The sequence below is a fragment of the Dermacentor andersoni genome, chromosome 1, assembly GCF_023375885.2.
Source record: "Dermacentor andersoni chromosome 1, qqDerAnde1_hic_scaffold, whole genome shotgun sequence".
Taxonomy (NCBI): Eukaryota; Metazoa; Arthropoda; class Arachnida; order Ixodida; family Ixodidae; genus Dermacentor; species Dermacentor andersoni.
Genome location: NC_092814.1, coordinates 61,320,111 through 61,333,380, shown reverse-complemented (window position 1 = coordinate 61,333,380; position 13,270 = coordinate 61,320,111). Strand labels below are relative to the sequence as shown.

The 13,270-nt window shown below is 49.9% G+C and overlaps 1 protein-coding gene across 2 annotated transcripts in view; it reads right to left on the bottom strand.

The window, feature by feature from the left end:
* Nucleotides 1–13,270, bottom strand: part of cv-2 (crosveinless 2-secreting protein) — a 240,203-nt gene that overhangs the window by 91,984 nt on the left and 134,949 nt on the right. For both annotated transcript variants that reach the window (XM_050191325.3, XM_055061547.2), the window contains one exon: nucleotides 6,581–6,674. In XM_050191325.3, coding sequence (XP_050047282.1) covers nucleotides 6,581–6,674 — 94 coding nt within the window. The remainder of the gene's footprint in view (nucleotides 1–6,580; nucleotides 6,675–13,270) is intronic.

Here is a 13,270-nt window from a genome sequence, read left to right as displayed (position 1 = left end):
TGTAGAGTAGAAGGTCGTAAGCATGCGACCAACCTCTCCGGCTTCATTCTTATTGAACTTTCTTCTCTCTCTCTCTTTATAACATGAAAAGTGTGGCTTCGATTCTCGGTGGTCGGGTACTATATTTTTAATTCTTCTCTCTGTATATACAGGGTGTTTCACGTAACTTGAACCAAGGACTTTAAGAAAGTGCTTAACCGCAGCTGAATCAAACCAACGGCATATGGTTTGCCGTCACGTGGCGCTTTTTTTATACTCCGCTTAATTGGATAATTAACTATGATCAATTACTTAAAATTTTTAATATTCACTTTAGGGTCAAGTGCGTTTCGTTGCACTTTAGAAGGGGTTCAGAAATTACCGATCCATTCTTTTTTTTCTTTGTGACACTACATACTGCGTGGCGATTTTTTTTGGCGTTGCCTAGAGTTGCGGCCGGTCACTTCGCCACAGTCCGCGCGCAGGGTCCTTTCGCACGAAGCGCGGTTGAGAGCGCTGCAATACGATAGCGCATGAGCGCGGTCACGTGATTGTATTTCATATTTCGCGGGCTTTCCTTAAACGCCGAAAAATATCACCGCGCAGCACGTACGCTGCCACAAAAAAAAAAAAAAAAAGAAAGAAAGAAAATTGAATCGGTCGTTTCTGAATTCCCTCTACAACGCAACGAAACGCATTTGACCCTAAAGTGAACATTAAAAATGTTGCGTAATTCATTTTAGTTAATTAACTAATTAAGCGGGATATTAAAAACAATACTCTAAGGAGCGCCACATGAAGGCAAACCATAAACCATTCAGCTGCGGCTAACCACTTTTTTAAATTCTTGGCACAAGTTACGTGAAACACCCTGTGTATAGGCGTGCTGAAAGGCAGCGGCAGCTCTAGCTTATCTGTACAAAGTGGCAGAGCTTACTTTTGCCGCTGATGACTACACAGAAATCTTACGGGAGTAATATAGAAACAATTGTAAGATTATGTATTAGATATTGATATGTTATCAGGCAAAGCCAAAATAATACCTTGAACAGCCACTTTGTAGTCTGTAGATCATCGCACGCTTGCATTCCTTCATAATCGCTTCTTTGTCGCAAAATTAGAATGCTGACAGCCAACCATTGTACTACAGTACAATGATCGCAGATACCGATTTAATTACCCCGTGCGCAATTTGCTAATCTGCACAGGAGGCAGAAACTGATGTGCCGCTAGTGTTACAGGGAAAATTTTCTGTCTGTCTGGCGTATCGAATCCTCGAGCATATATAGGTCGTGAAATAAACGCGGAATAATGTTTAAGCAAAGTATTACGACACTAATCAACTGACACAACTATTTTTTTCTAGTACAACAGGTACACACTTTCTTCAGATTATTATCCAAAACCGTGACAGCACTGCCTCACACCTAACAACAATGACATCGGCACAGCGCGCTGATGAAATCGTCGCATCAGGGGTGATGGGACACAGACACGGCGGCTCGTCAAGATAGATTTTTTTTTTTTTTTTTTGACGCGCGAATTTCATAGAGAAAGTTCGCTTCATGAGGGCCAGGCTTTACAAAGATGAACATCACAATCCATACACTTGGCGCCGAATTCTCAAAGCTCTTATTTCGTAAGTTTATATCCTGGTCACGATCCAGCCGCCTTTGTTAATAGCGTGTCCAGCATAAGGATTGGTTGGAATTTGCTCTTACAAACAATTCTAGAGTAAAATATTTTTTTTTTTTTTTTGTGAACGCGGGCCCTGATTCGCTCTGCCGTCCATTAAACGTATAACATGACGCAGTGAGCACGCACTAGTTCTCTGACCCAGTCAAAAATCCCTGTCAAAGCTGGCTTCTCCACAATAAGAGACTATTTGGGGAGAAGCCCACTTTCAAATTTTTCGTTGTGTGGTGACGGTACACCGTATGCTGGAAGCCTTTGCTCGGTAGAAAAAAAAAAAGCTATTCGTGCACTAGTGCAGTACTTGAAGTGCACCGGTTTGAGAGACCGCTTATAGTGTCCCTGTGCATCTTCTCACGTGCACTCACTGCTCCCCCTCTCCCCCTTTCTCTTGCCGCCAGTGTAGGGTAGCAAACTGAACACTCGTCTGGTTGACCTCACTGCCTTTCTCTCCTTGATTTCTCTTTCTCTCTCTCTCTCTCTCTCTCTGCACATCACTTTAACCGAGAATGCCCCAGGGACAAAGGTAAGAGCAGCTTGTGGCATGTACGAGTTCCGCAGGCTGAATGCTGATGACGGCTGCCGCGTGAGGTAGGCCGGCTAGTGGTGTGAAAAGTTGGCAGCACCTAACACAATGCAGGTAGGGCGAACTCATGTGAGGTAGTGTGGGGGCGAGTCTGAAGGTGTTCAGGAATGTCAGAAGGAGAATCTCGAGCACCTCGAAATCTATTCAGATGTTGTCAAACACGAGTCGAAGGTCGGAGGCGAGTGGAATGCTATAGATGACATCGGAAGGGAGTGCTGCGCCAGATTGCACGGACCTTCTAAAGGCAGTTGACGGCCATCTGAACATTTTATCGCATGGTGTGTAGTGTGAAGAAGTGGCTGAATATTTTCACCTTTATGAAAATAGCAAGTTCAATGCAATTCTTCGTGATAATAACCATATGAAGCCAACAGATAATGAAGCCAAGGAAGGCATAGGGGAAGTTATTTGTAGTTTCAATTGAAGTTTAGAAATTACAAGCTAAAAGAAAATGAAAGCGGAAGAAAAAAGAACTTGACGCCAGTGGGAGCCGAACGCACGACCTGCGCATTACGCGTGCGTTACACTACGGCGGAGGCTGTTGCCAGGTTCACATTTTTTGGCAATTATGATGCGTACGAGATCTAACCCGGGAAGTGTTAGCCAGTACCACTCATAGCCATGGCGGTATGCGGCACGTAATGCAGACGCTTCGTCTCCGGCCCCCGGCGCGTTGTTAACTTCGTCCACTTTCATGTCGCTTCACCTTATCCCTTCTGCACTGCAACTAAAACTACAAATTACTTCCCCTGAGCTTTCCCTGGCATCATTATCTGTTGGCTTCATATGGCTGTGACTAAAAAAGAAATCGGACCCCTCGGTTCCCCTTCTTCTTGTTCTTTGTGGTAATAAATTAGTTAGCCACTTTGTTGTCATTACAAACAGCGGCTGATACATAAAATTGTCGAACATTCCATGCGCATCAAAATCAGCCGAGACACTACATTCCTAAGATCTGCGACTGAGAAAAACAAATGCGAGAGAAACTTGGCAATATTAAGCTCGAGTGCGCAGCCGGCGTTGAAATTTAAGCACAGTTGTTTCTGTCATCCGCCGCGACAAACTGACGCACGGCGCCGTACAATGCGGAGCAAGTGTCTTGCAAATATCCACTCGCGTACGGGCGAGCGCTGTGAGGGTTCAAATTGCGGAACCCCCTCCGTGCTGCGTTGGAGGAGGGGCAGCGTACAAACAGGTATACGCTCTTCTCCTCGCACGTGGCATCTCCGTTTTTATCTCTAATCCCCCGCACCGCGACTTAAAAGAAAGTCCCTTATGCCACGCCAGCGAGCGGCGATTGGCCCGGGCAGGGCTCGAGACACGTGCCGCACGACCTTCGCGAGGAGCCTACACTGGACTGATGGAAGCGGCGGCTTCGCCCAATAAATCCAGCCCGATAACCCCGACGCGGCGCGGTCAACATCGCCGCCGCGCCAGCAGCGCGCCGCACTGGCCGGTCGTGCTGCCTCTGGGCGCCACTCGTCGGGCCGCGAGCGCGGCGCGCAGCCTGGCCGTGATGTATGTGCCCGAGTGCTTGCGAGCGGCGTCGGCCGGCGTGCCATCGCCACGACAACGGCGTCGCCAGCGCCGCGGGCGTCCGTCAGCTCTGGTATCGCGGCGGCAGGCAGCGGTCAGCTCGAGGCTTAGCAGCGTCGCGGCCCAGTCTAAATACCTGGGTTGTTGACTGCTCCACGGGGAAGCCATGGGCCCTGGAAACACTTCGCCGCAGTGGATATCGGGAGGAGAAACGCGATCGCCGCGCTGGACGGCGCCGCTAGGCGTTCGCTCTGCTCGCAGGTCACGTAGTATTGGTCACATGCGTCGATGCTCAGTAGAAGGGCGCCTGCTTTTAAACGCGCCGGCATTTTTCTAAGAGCGTGTTTAGAAGAGTGGACGAACCTTATGTGCTGTGCGAACTCGACAGGCTCTCTTGCATGAAGGTGTAGAGAAGGTGAGTCCGCCCAAGAACCGGGCTCGAACCACTGATAGCGAAAAGGCTCTCGTACTCACTTGCTAGAACGTCGAAGCGCCGGGGCGCTCTGAAAGATCCGTTCGTCCGAGTCATCTGGGGCCACACGTCTAGTGGCCTCAGGTCGTTTCGCAAAGTTGTCCGTCTATATTTAAAGTTAAGGGGTCATGATGGACACCGCCTATCGAGACAAACCTTGCAAGGCAGGCGATGCTCGAATACAATGGGAAAGCGCTACCGTTTGTGCTCCAATTTTTATTAGAAGCTTCTGTCGACTGTGATCTCATTCTTTAATGCTGCGGGCTCCAAATTCATTTGCGCCAGCAAAACGATCCGCGACTCTCAGGCACTGATTGCGCAGCGGGGCGGAGTGGAACTCCATGCCGCTGCACTCTGAACGTCGTACGTCGTCGAGTTGTAGACAGTGTTCCGGGCTCTGCTCTGCCTCTCTACTGTCTTGACGTACGTCATGGCGCTGCAAATGTGAAGAACGGTGCCCTAGGCAAACAGCCATATGCTTCGCCATCGCCTCTCACGGCCGCCGTTTGTGTACGGTCGTGTACCACACTGTGGTTCGACAGATACTTTCGCGTCGCGTGGTCGTTCTGATGTGATGGCTTTTGTACGCTTCGCAGGATAACCCTGGAAGACCTCGTTTCAGTGTAGTCCTCGTGCGGCGGTGGTGCAGGTGGCGAGCAAAGAACGCCAGCTGCCCTCAAGGGTTTGACAGTTCGTGTTTTTTCACCGGGACATCGTCAGTAATATTGTAATTAGACGGTAATTAGTAATTAGTGCCAGCTGACTTCACAGGTCAGCTGGTACTAACAATTTCATACAGAAACCGCGTGGAGGCACTTTAACCCTTTGAGGGCAATTTTTTTTTCTCGCCAAATGCGGCCCCCAAGGGTATAGTTTCTTTATTGTAGATTTAAAATCGTCAGACTGATCTACTTCTAAAAAAATACTTCATGAATTTTTTTTAGAGTGACCACGAAGTGGCACAATACATTTTGCGTAGGTAAGCATGCACTGTTTACTCATGAATACAAATGGGCTTCCACAAATACTTATAATAAGAATAAAAAAGTAGATGCCCTGAAACAGATACATTCTGATTCGCCGCTGTGGTAGCAGTCCGCAACGGAGGAATCGCCGCTGGACTCGCTTGCAGCAGAGAAACCAGCGCGCACGCCCGTCCATATCGTAATCGAACCGTGTGTGTGAGTGCGCGCAAGAAAACTCGGTGGCTGTGCGGCCGCCAGAAAAACCGAACGAGTCGCAAACTCGCAGCAATCCTTCGTCGCCGACAAGGGGGCAATCAGTATGTTTCGCAAGCCGAGCCTCTAGAAAAAAAAAAAAAAAAAAAAAAACAAGGAAGGAAACGCAGTCATGGCAGCATCGTTTGTGTATACGCAGCGCCCTGCCTGTGAACAGATCTAATCGTATCCCTGTGAGCAACAGGCGAGCGAGCATCTAGCGGTGGCCCTTTGAGAGATTGGAAACCAGGTAGACATAAGTTTTTACGAGCGGAACGAATGGAAACAGCGCGCGAGACAAAACCAAAACTCACCGCCGCGCGCCCTCGCACGTGCGGACGCGCGAGTGGTCGCTGAAACGCCAGCGTGAAACAGCCGTGCAATGAAAACCAAGAGACTACGAAGAAAAAAAGAAACGTTTCTTTCATCCACACAGGGTGGCAGCACTTGCTGGGCTACAAAGAGTTGAAAAATTGGCACGTTCTTCAAACATGCAGGCGGCGCCGTAAATGTGCGGTATCGACCATTTGGGACTTGTTCGCGGCACCGTACGTTTACGGCGTTGACCCTCAAAGGGTTAAGAGAGAGACTTGTACCCATTTCCCATGTGAGCACGAGGAAGTCTTGCAGTAGAAATAGATAATAAAGTATGTGTAGAAGCAATAATCGCAGCAGTAGTGAAAGACTACTATATATAATAGGTACTATAAGTGGGCCGAGATCTCGAAAATTGCGCCTAGCGTTTGCGTTTTACACATTTAAAATGTTTGGAGCCTGTTGAACACGCGATGTAGGGATCATTACTGTGCCTCTAGCATGCTTATTATACTGAACGGCCAAAATGTTTCCGCGATTTTGGGTCTCGTCTTTTGAGATCGTACACAGGAAGTGCTATAGGAAATTTTACCATTACTTGCAATATTCCTGCCGTATAGGCGCTTTTAGTCGCGTCCTAGTCAATTCTAGCTGATGTAAACTTAGCAGTCGGCAGGGGTCTCCCACCACGCAGATGCCTGTCAATTCCGTTGTCAGACAAGCATGGCATGCCCATTCTGTGACACTCCGAATCTAGACAGAGGAAAAATAAAGACTACTCACCTTCGCAGTAAGGGCAACATTGTCCTTCCGGTGGATTCCTAGGATTTTTGCAATTCACATGGCAGTAGATTCTTGACTCGGTTATGACACCGGACTGAAAATAGAGCAGATACAGAGAATATAGAAAGCGCGCTTAACCGCAAGTCCTGGAAACAAGGGTTATAGGACATGGTAATTTGCGGGCATGTTTATGCCACTCATCAAAAATGCGATTTGTAAAACATCAGCGCCACGCTCTCTTCACTGCGCATCACTGTCAGTCTGAAATATGTCTGTGAGTGCAGTTCGCTCGTGTGACAGCACGCTACTTCGATCTGGGCGCGTACCGATTCCGAGAGAAACAAGACTGGTGTCCCGAGCCCGGCCTGCTGGCCGGGCCATAGTTAAGGGTTTCCGGATGATACAGAGCCCGTGCGCAGGTGTACATTGTGAGGCCGGGCGCGTTGCTATGTGAAGTGGCTTAATGTAAAAGCCGAGCCATGACCACAGAGGTATACCGAGCGGCAACCCGATTCGTACATGCCATCTTGTGCAACCATCGCTTGAAGGGCCGATAAATCACTTCCCCCAGCGCGCACGCCACAGTGTTTCCGGGAGATCAATGCGGCTACGGAGACGCCGCGAACGCAGCCGGAAAGTGCCAGCTTCAAAAAGGTGGGTATAGTTTGCCAGAGGTGGAATGGCGGTTGCGTGCTAGTGGATAACTGTAACCCAAAAGCTGCATCGAGCGGCAGCGCGTTTGGTGGCGACATGAAACGCGTGGGGGCGCTCATGCGCCTGCGAGCGTTGGAGTGGTAAAATGCGTGCGCACGGACCTAAAGTTCTTGTCCATAGGATGGTTAACGACCAGTCGTTTGTGGGCGGCCAATCTTAATGGCTCTCCTAATGGTATAAATCCAATTACACCTCGTGTTGATTCGGGGCCCTCGCGCGGCAACTCTGAGCAGGAAGGGAGGAACCCTTATCTGATTCGGGGGAGGGGTCGTCCCGGACCGCTCCCGCTGGGCCTGTGCCGGGACCCGTGGGGACTCGGGACACAACAGCTTTGGGGCTTTCAGCCTACAATCTAGGGGTAGATACGTCTCACCATTTGTCACAGACCGCTCAGCGAGGAGAGAGACCGCCGAGAAGCCCCATTCAAAGGAATCACCACCGACGCCCGTCCGCGCTTTTTCCTCAAGCAACCAACGACGGCGTCCGAGTGTTTATTTTCGAAAGATAGGCGAAGCCCCCGGGTCTCTCTCAGCCACATTCCTCGTCTACGCCTCATCACGACTGGAAACTTGTTTTAGAGAAACTCGACACTCAAACCAAACAAAGAGTCGGCCAGAACGGATGGAGGCAAGAAGAAGAAGGCGACACGACAGGACCGACTCCAGTGGCACACTCGGGCTGCGCGCATTCGAGCAAAGTCAAGGCTGAAGGTCCGCTTTCGCCACGAAACTCTGCTTGTGCTCTACTGTACACCAACTCGTCTGCCACACGACAAGCCAGCATGCCTACATGCATTAATGGACAAGTGGCTCCCAAAGGGACGCTCTAAATGCCAGAGTTACTGCTGGGAGAATAGCCAGCTGCACAACGCAGAGAAGAATGCGATTTGAGATCGCAGCGGAGCAATACAGCTACTTCGAAATGGCCTCACGTAAATTCTAACCGCTTCTCCTGGCTCATCAACAGATGCAGTGAGGGGCAAAGAGGTAGAGAGAGAAAAGGAAAGACAGGGATGTAACCAATGTTACAGCTGCTTCGCTACCCTGCTGTGGAGAAGAGGGAAGCGGGCAGTAAAGGAAAAAAGGAAAGACAGAAGGAAAATAAGTGACGCGCGCCTGCACGACAGCGTTCATCACGCAATCAAATGCGGCCGCAGAGCTCAGACGTCTTCAGAAAAGCGCAGCAGCGCTCTTGTGGCCTGCTGCGCGGATGGCGGTCGAGTCCATTGTTCCAGTATGTTTTTCTTCTCTGAACGCTCTGTCGTCCACACAGATTAAAGCGACACGCAATGTCCGTCTTTCGTAGTCAAAAGAAGGGCAGTAGATAAGGACATGATCTATGGTCTCGTCGCTATCACAAACGCTGCAGGAGGCGCTGTCCATCATGCCGATACGGAAGGAAAGAAGTTGGTAGAAGCGACGCCCAACCACATAGCGACACAGTAAAGTTGGATCGCATCGAGATAAATTAGGCGGCAGTGGAAGGCGCAATGAAGAAGGGTCAAGGGAGTGCAGTCGCGAGTTGACACGTTCCGGTGAATTCCAATGTTCTAATGCATTGCAACGACTGCGTTGCAACCACTTTACAGCTGCAGCAGGACGCTTTTTTGGTCAAAGTCATCCGACTCCTCTCGGACAAGTAGTATTCGTGGGCGAACCAAGTTAGGGCTGTAAACAGCCAAGGAGCGCTGAAGAAGCTAGAGTGAAGGTTTCGTCGTATAATGCAAACAAAGTGGGCCAACATGGCTTACTGCTTCTACGATGCATCAGTATCTCGAACAGCAAGTGCGTCTTCGTCTTCTACTTATGCCTACAGAGAGAATTTGTCCCATATAACGAGAAACAAGACTCCTGTAAATGTGTGCTCCGTAACGTGTCAGATCTGAAGCGTACAACCATTATACTTATGGTGTGCGGCAATGAGCTAATGCTCTCAAACGACCGCGCTGATTTGATTGCGCTAGCTAGCCACTGCGGGCCCGTGTCCCCTGCAAAGCGAACAGCTCGGCTTTTGTGCACGCCATTCAGCGAGAGAAATCGGCGCTTTTTCCGCACACCTCTTCAGCGCTGATGGGCGGCCGGCCGCGATGTTTATAATCAAAAGGCCGCCATGGCTTAGCGCTGAGCAAACAGGAAAGCCTCCGTCAACGTCACGATCGTCTTGACACGGACAACCGGAATTGGACGTGTGGACCGGCGGTAATAAAAACCAGTTTGGAGCTCTCAAGGCGATAGAATCTCGCCTGGGCGGCCGCTGAGGTTGCTCGGCGGCTGCCGATCAGTGTTGCGCGCGGAACCGCTCGTGCCTCGCGCGTCAAGCGCGACGGCCGCTGCCGGCTTCTCGGGAGCCGCCTTTTATGCAACAGCGGTCAGCTCGCCTTCGGGCGACGCCGCTACCTCGCGGTGTGCAGCACCAGTTCGCGCGCAACGCAAACGGTGACACGTGTGCATCCGGGCACCCTATGTTCGCTTCCTTTTTTTTTTTTTTTTTTTTGCCTTCGCTCCTCGCACCAGCAAAGGAGCCCCGCGGGAACTTCCCCGCGAGCTGCGCGCGCTCCAGTAAAGATGCTTTGAGCAACTCCAGGCTCACTCAGCGGAGGAAAGGCTCCCCTCGCGTTTGTCAGCTTATACTGAATTTACTTGCAGCACCTTAAATTTTCGAAACGAAACAGCGAATGAGCTTCTGACTAATGCGAACAAAAACACCTTAGTGCAGAGAAAAATGCACCAGACGCACATTACGTACGAGCTCCCGCTCACCTCCCCCGCCCCCCCCCCCCCCCAACACATACATCTCCCCTCCCCTTTTTTTTTGAGGGCGGTATTTCACAGCTAACATAGGTACCCAGTATTGCGCAAAGCGAACGAATTCTGCGTTAACGTGAACGGAATATGAAACGCTTGTAAGCACCCGGGGGTGGGCGCGCGGATTCGCACCACGCTCTAGAACCCCGTGTCACCTCAGCAGAGGTGAGGAAAATCTCTCGAAGGGCGGCGACTGCTTTTCGGACAAGTGCTCCGGGCGCGGCGCCCTCGCCGCTTCTTTCACTGCTGGCGTCTGCTGTGTGCGCTGTTTCAGAAGCGCAGTGCGCGCTCGCACGCGCGGGGGCACTTTCCTTTTTTTTTCGCTCCCTTCCTTTGCACAGCGATGGCAATCTCACGCGGTCGTGGGCTCTCGCACGCGCTCCGAAATATATATATATATATATATATATATATATATATATATATATATATATATATATATATATTCCTGTCGAGATGGCCGGCTTAAAAAGCCCATATAAGCGGCAATTAGGGCAATGAAACTGCGATACGACGCGATATCGGTCGCAAGCGCGCGCGATGACTCCCCCCTCCCGCCGTCGTCTTGGGCGACCTCGCGGAGCGCGGTTTCCCTGCCAAGTGGACCATCACCGCCGTATACGCGCGGCTTCCAGTTTGGCCGACACGGCACGCATGCTAAAGAGACGCCCCTGCGATACTGTCTCTTCCTCTAAGCATTCCGCGAGTGCTGGGAATGTTTTCGACACACTCGTCTGTCCCGGCCGGCCGGGCGGGCTTTTTGTAGTGGCCGCTACACATCGGCAGCCGCGGAGATGGACTTTCTCGTCTCCGCGGTGGCCACTACCGATGGAGAGGCGCCTCCTCCCCGGAAAGAAGGATCCCCGCTCCTCTTTTCGGGTCGGCCCGGCACTTCGCCTCTGCGACCTCCGAAAGTCGGCGGCCGACCGGTGCAGCTGTTGTCGCTGCTTGTACGGCGTCTCTCTCGCCGGCCGCCTTTCCTCGTCCGCTTATCTCAGCAGCGCATTTTTTGTTCCCAGGTTGGGCTCTTTCGTGACGCAGCACTTTGGCGGGGCCCTCAAATCTCGGCGCGCAGAGACAGTGAAGCCCGTCACAGGCATGGCAGGCCGTGTTGGCTATTGATGTGTCAGGTTACACGCTTCTCTCAATTATCCTTATAGCGCTACTACAAGGACACTCGAGCGGCTCTTTGTATCGATGTTGATTCCTGCTTCGTTAACGCAGGAGTACTTAAATGGACGTGTATATTTTTTTTTTTTTGAAGGAAGCTCGCACTACAGTATCTATATTCGGTTGTTTTTCAAGTTTCGAATCCTGTGAAAAGCTCGACATAGCGCTATAACTCAAAGCTGCAACATGAACGGTCTTGAATGCTTGCAAGAGTAGAGCGCTGTAGAAGAAGAATTAAACAACAAAAAAAAGGGTGGGGGGCTCGAATTCACAAAGCTTTTACTTCGCAAGAACTATTAATCGTTAGCTTACCGAGTTCTCAAGCAGTATAATAGCCGGCAGCACGATTGACGCGCGCCTCGTCTTACCACCTTGTTCTGGCATACAAACATGCTTTGCGAATACGGGAGCAGTGTTTTCAAAGGCTCATTTACACAGTACACCACGAGAACAGGGCCTGTATTAACAAAAAGCTTTTACCCTAGAATTATTCGTAAGACAAAATCGGAGACAAGCCTGATGCTGTACATATTATTAGCGAAGACGGCCAGGCAATGGTAAAGAGCACTTACGAACTAAAAGCTTTGCGACTCCGACATCTGGGCATCTATTAAAAAAAAGCGTGTTTACCCTATAGACTGTTCCTAAGGGCACATGACAACCAACCCTATTAAAGAAACGCATATGCCCTGCACCTGTGCTTTCATACAGGATCCCACTTGATCTTATGTAGATGATTAGAGATACAAGACATATTGGGAATAGATGTTTCGGGCATCGTGATGTCGGGCATATCATTAGCGAAAGCTGTCGTCCAATGGCGTGATATTGGTGCGTGATAAGCACATGTATTTCAGAACAATTTCCGTCCCAGTACGTCATGTGCAGACGCCATTGCGGAGTTCGCCACTTGATAACGATAAAAAGTGCTAAAGCTATATGTGGTAGCTGGTTTTCTAAAAATATATGGCCAAAAATTGTGGGTCCTGTTGTAATCGCTTGCTTCTTATCATGATTTGTGCGGATTGCGTGTGTTCGCTGGCATGCTCATATAACACTTATAAGATAGCTCGCCAATAAGTAAGTATACAGCTAATCTGTTCTTTTCTTCCTTTTTAACAGCTGTCACTTTCTCGCTCTCATTTTCGTAATAAAAAAAACTGCAAAACGAGGGAAGAAAATCGCTATACTAAAAAGATCCCTGTAGCCTTTGCATGCGTGCGCAGCAGCTGCAAAATATAGCCGCACTAGCCGTAGCTTTGTGGTTTAGATGTGACCTATAATGACAAGACAATACGCAGTCGCAAATGAGGACTCTGAACGCGAGCTTCGGCACGTTCTATGAAGCAGCTGCAAGTAATGTTTTTTCGGCGGCGGCAGACAGGCTCAACTCTGAGAGACGGAATGAAGCGCAAATACCCCCTTGATGCAGTGTGCATTTAACACGTACTCCTGAATAGAGGCAAGCGACTGTCCTTGCACCCGCCTCGCTCCCATGTCCGCGTCTTTTTCGCAATTATCGTCGTTTAAAAAGCCAACATCGCCTGCATTACAACAGCCGGCTATTCCAAGACACAGTCAAGAAATCAACACTGCCCCATTTGCCGTGTAACACGCAGACACATGCCGCAGAAACGCAAACGTACTAACCCTATATAATAAATGTAAATGAATAAAAAAGAAAGGCAACCAGGGGCCGAATTTACGAACCTTTTCGTTCGCAAGTGCTTTTGGCCACTGGCCGGCTGGCTTCGCTAATAAGAAGCCCCGCGTCATGATTGGCTGAAATTTTCTCTTACAAACAATTGGGCCCAGGGGTCGAATTCACAGAGGTTTACTTTCGTAAGTGATCTTTGCCATTAGCTAGCCGCCTTCGCTATCATCATGTCCACCACCATCAGAATTGGCAAATATTTCTCTTACGAACAATTCTACAAGTTACCACACGAAACGCTTTTATGCTAGAATTGTTCGGGAGAGAAAATTCCAACCACTCCTGACG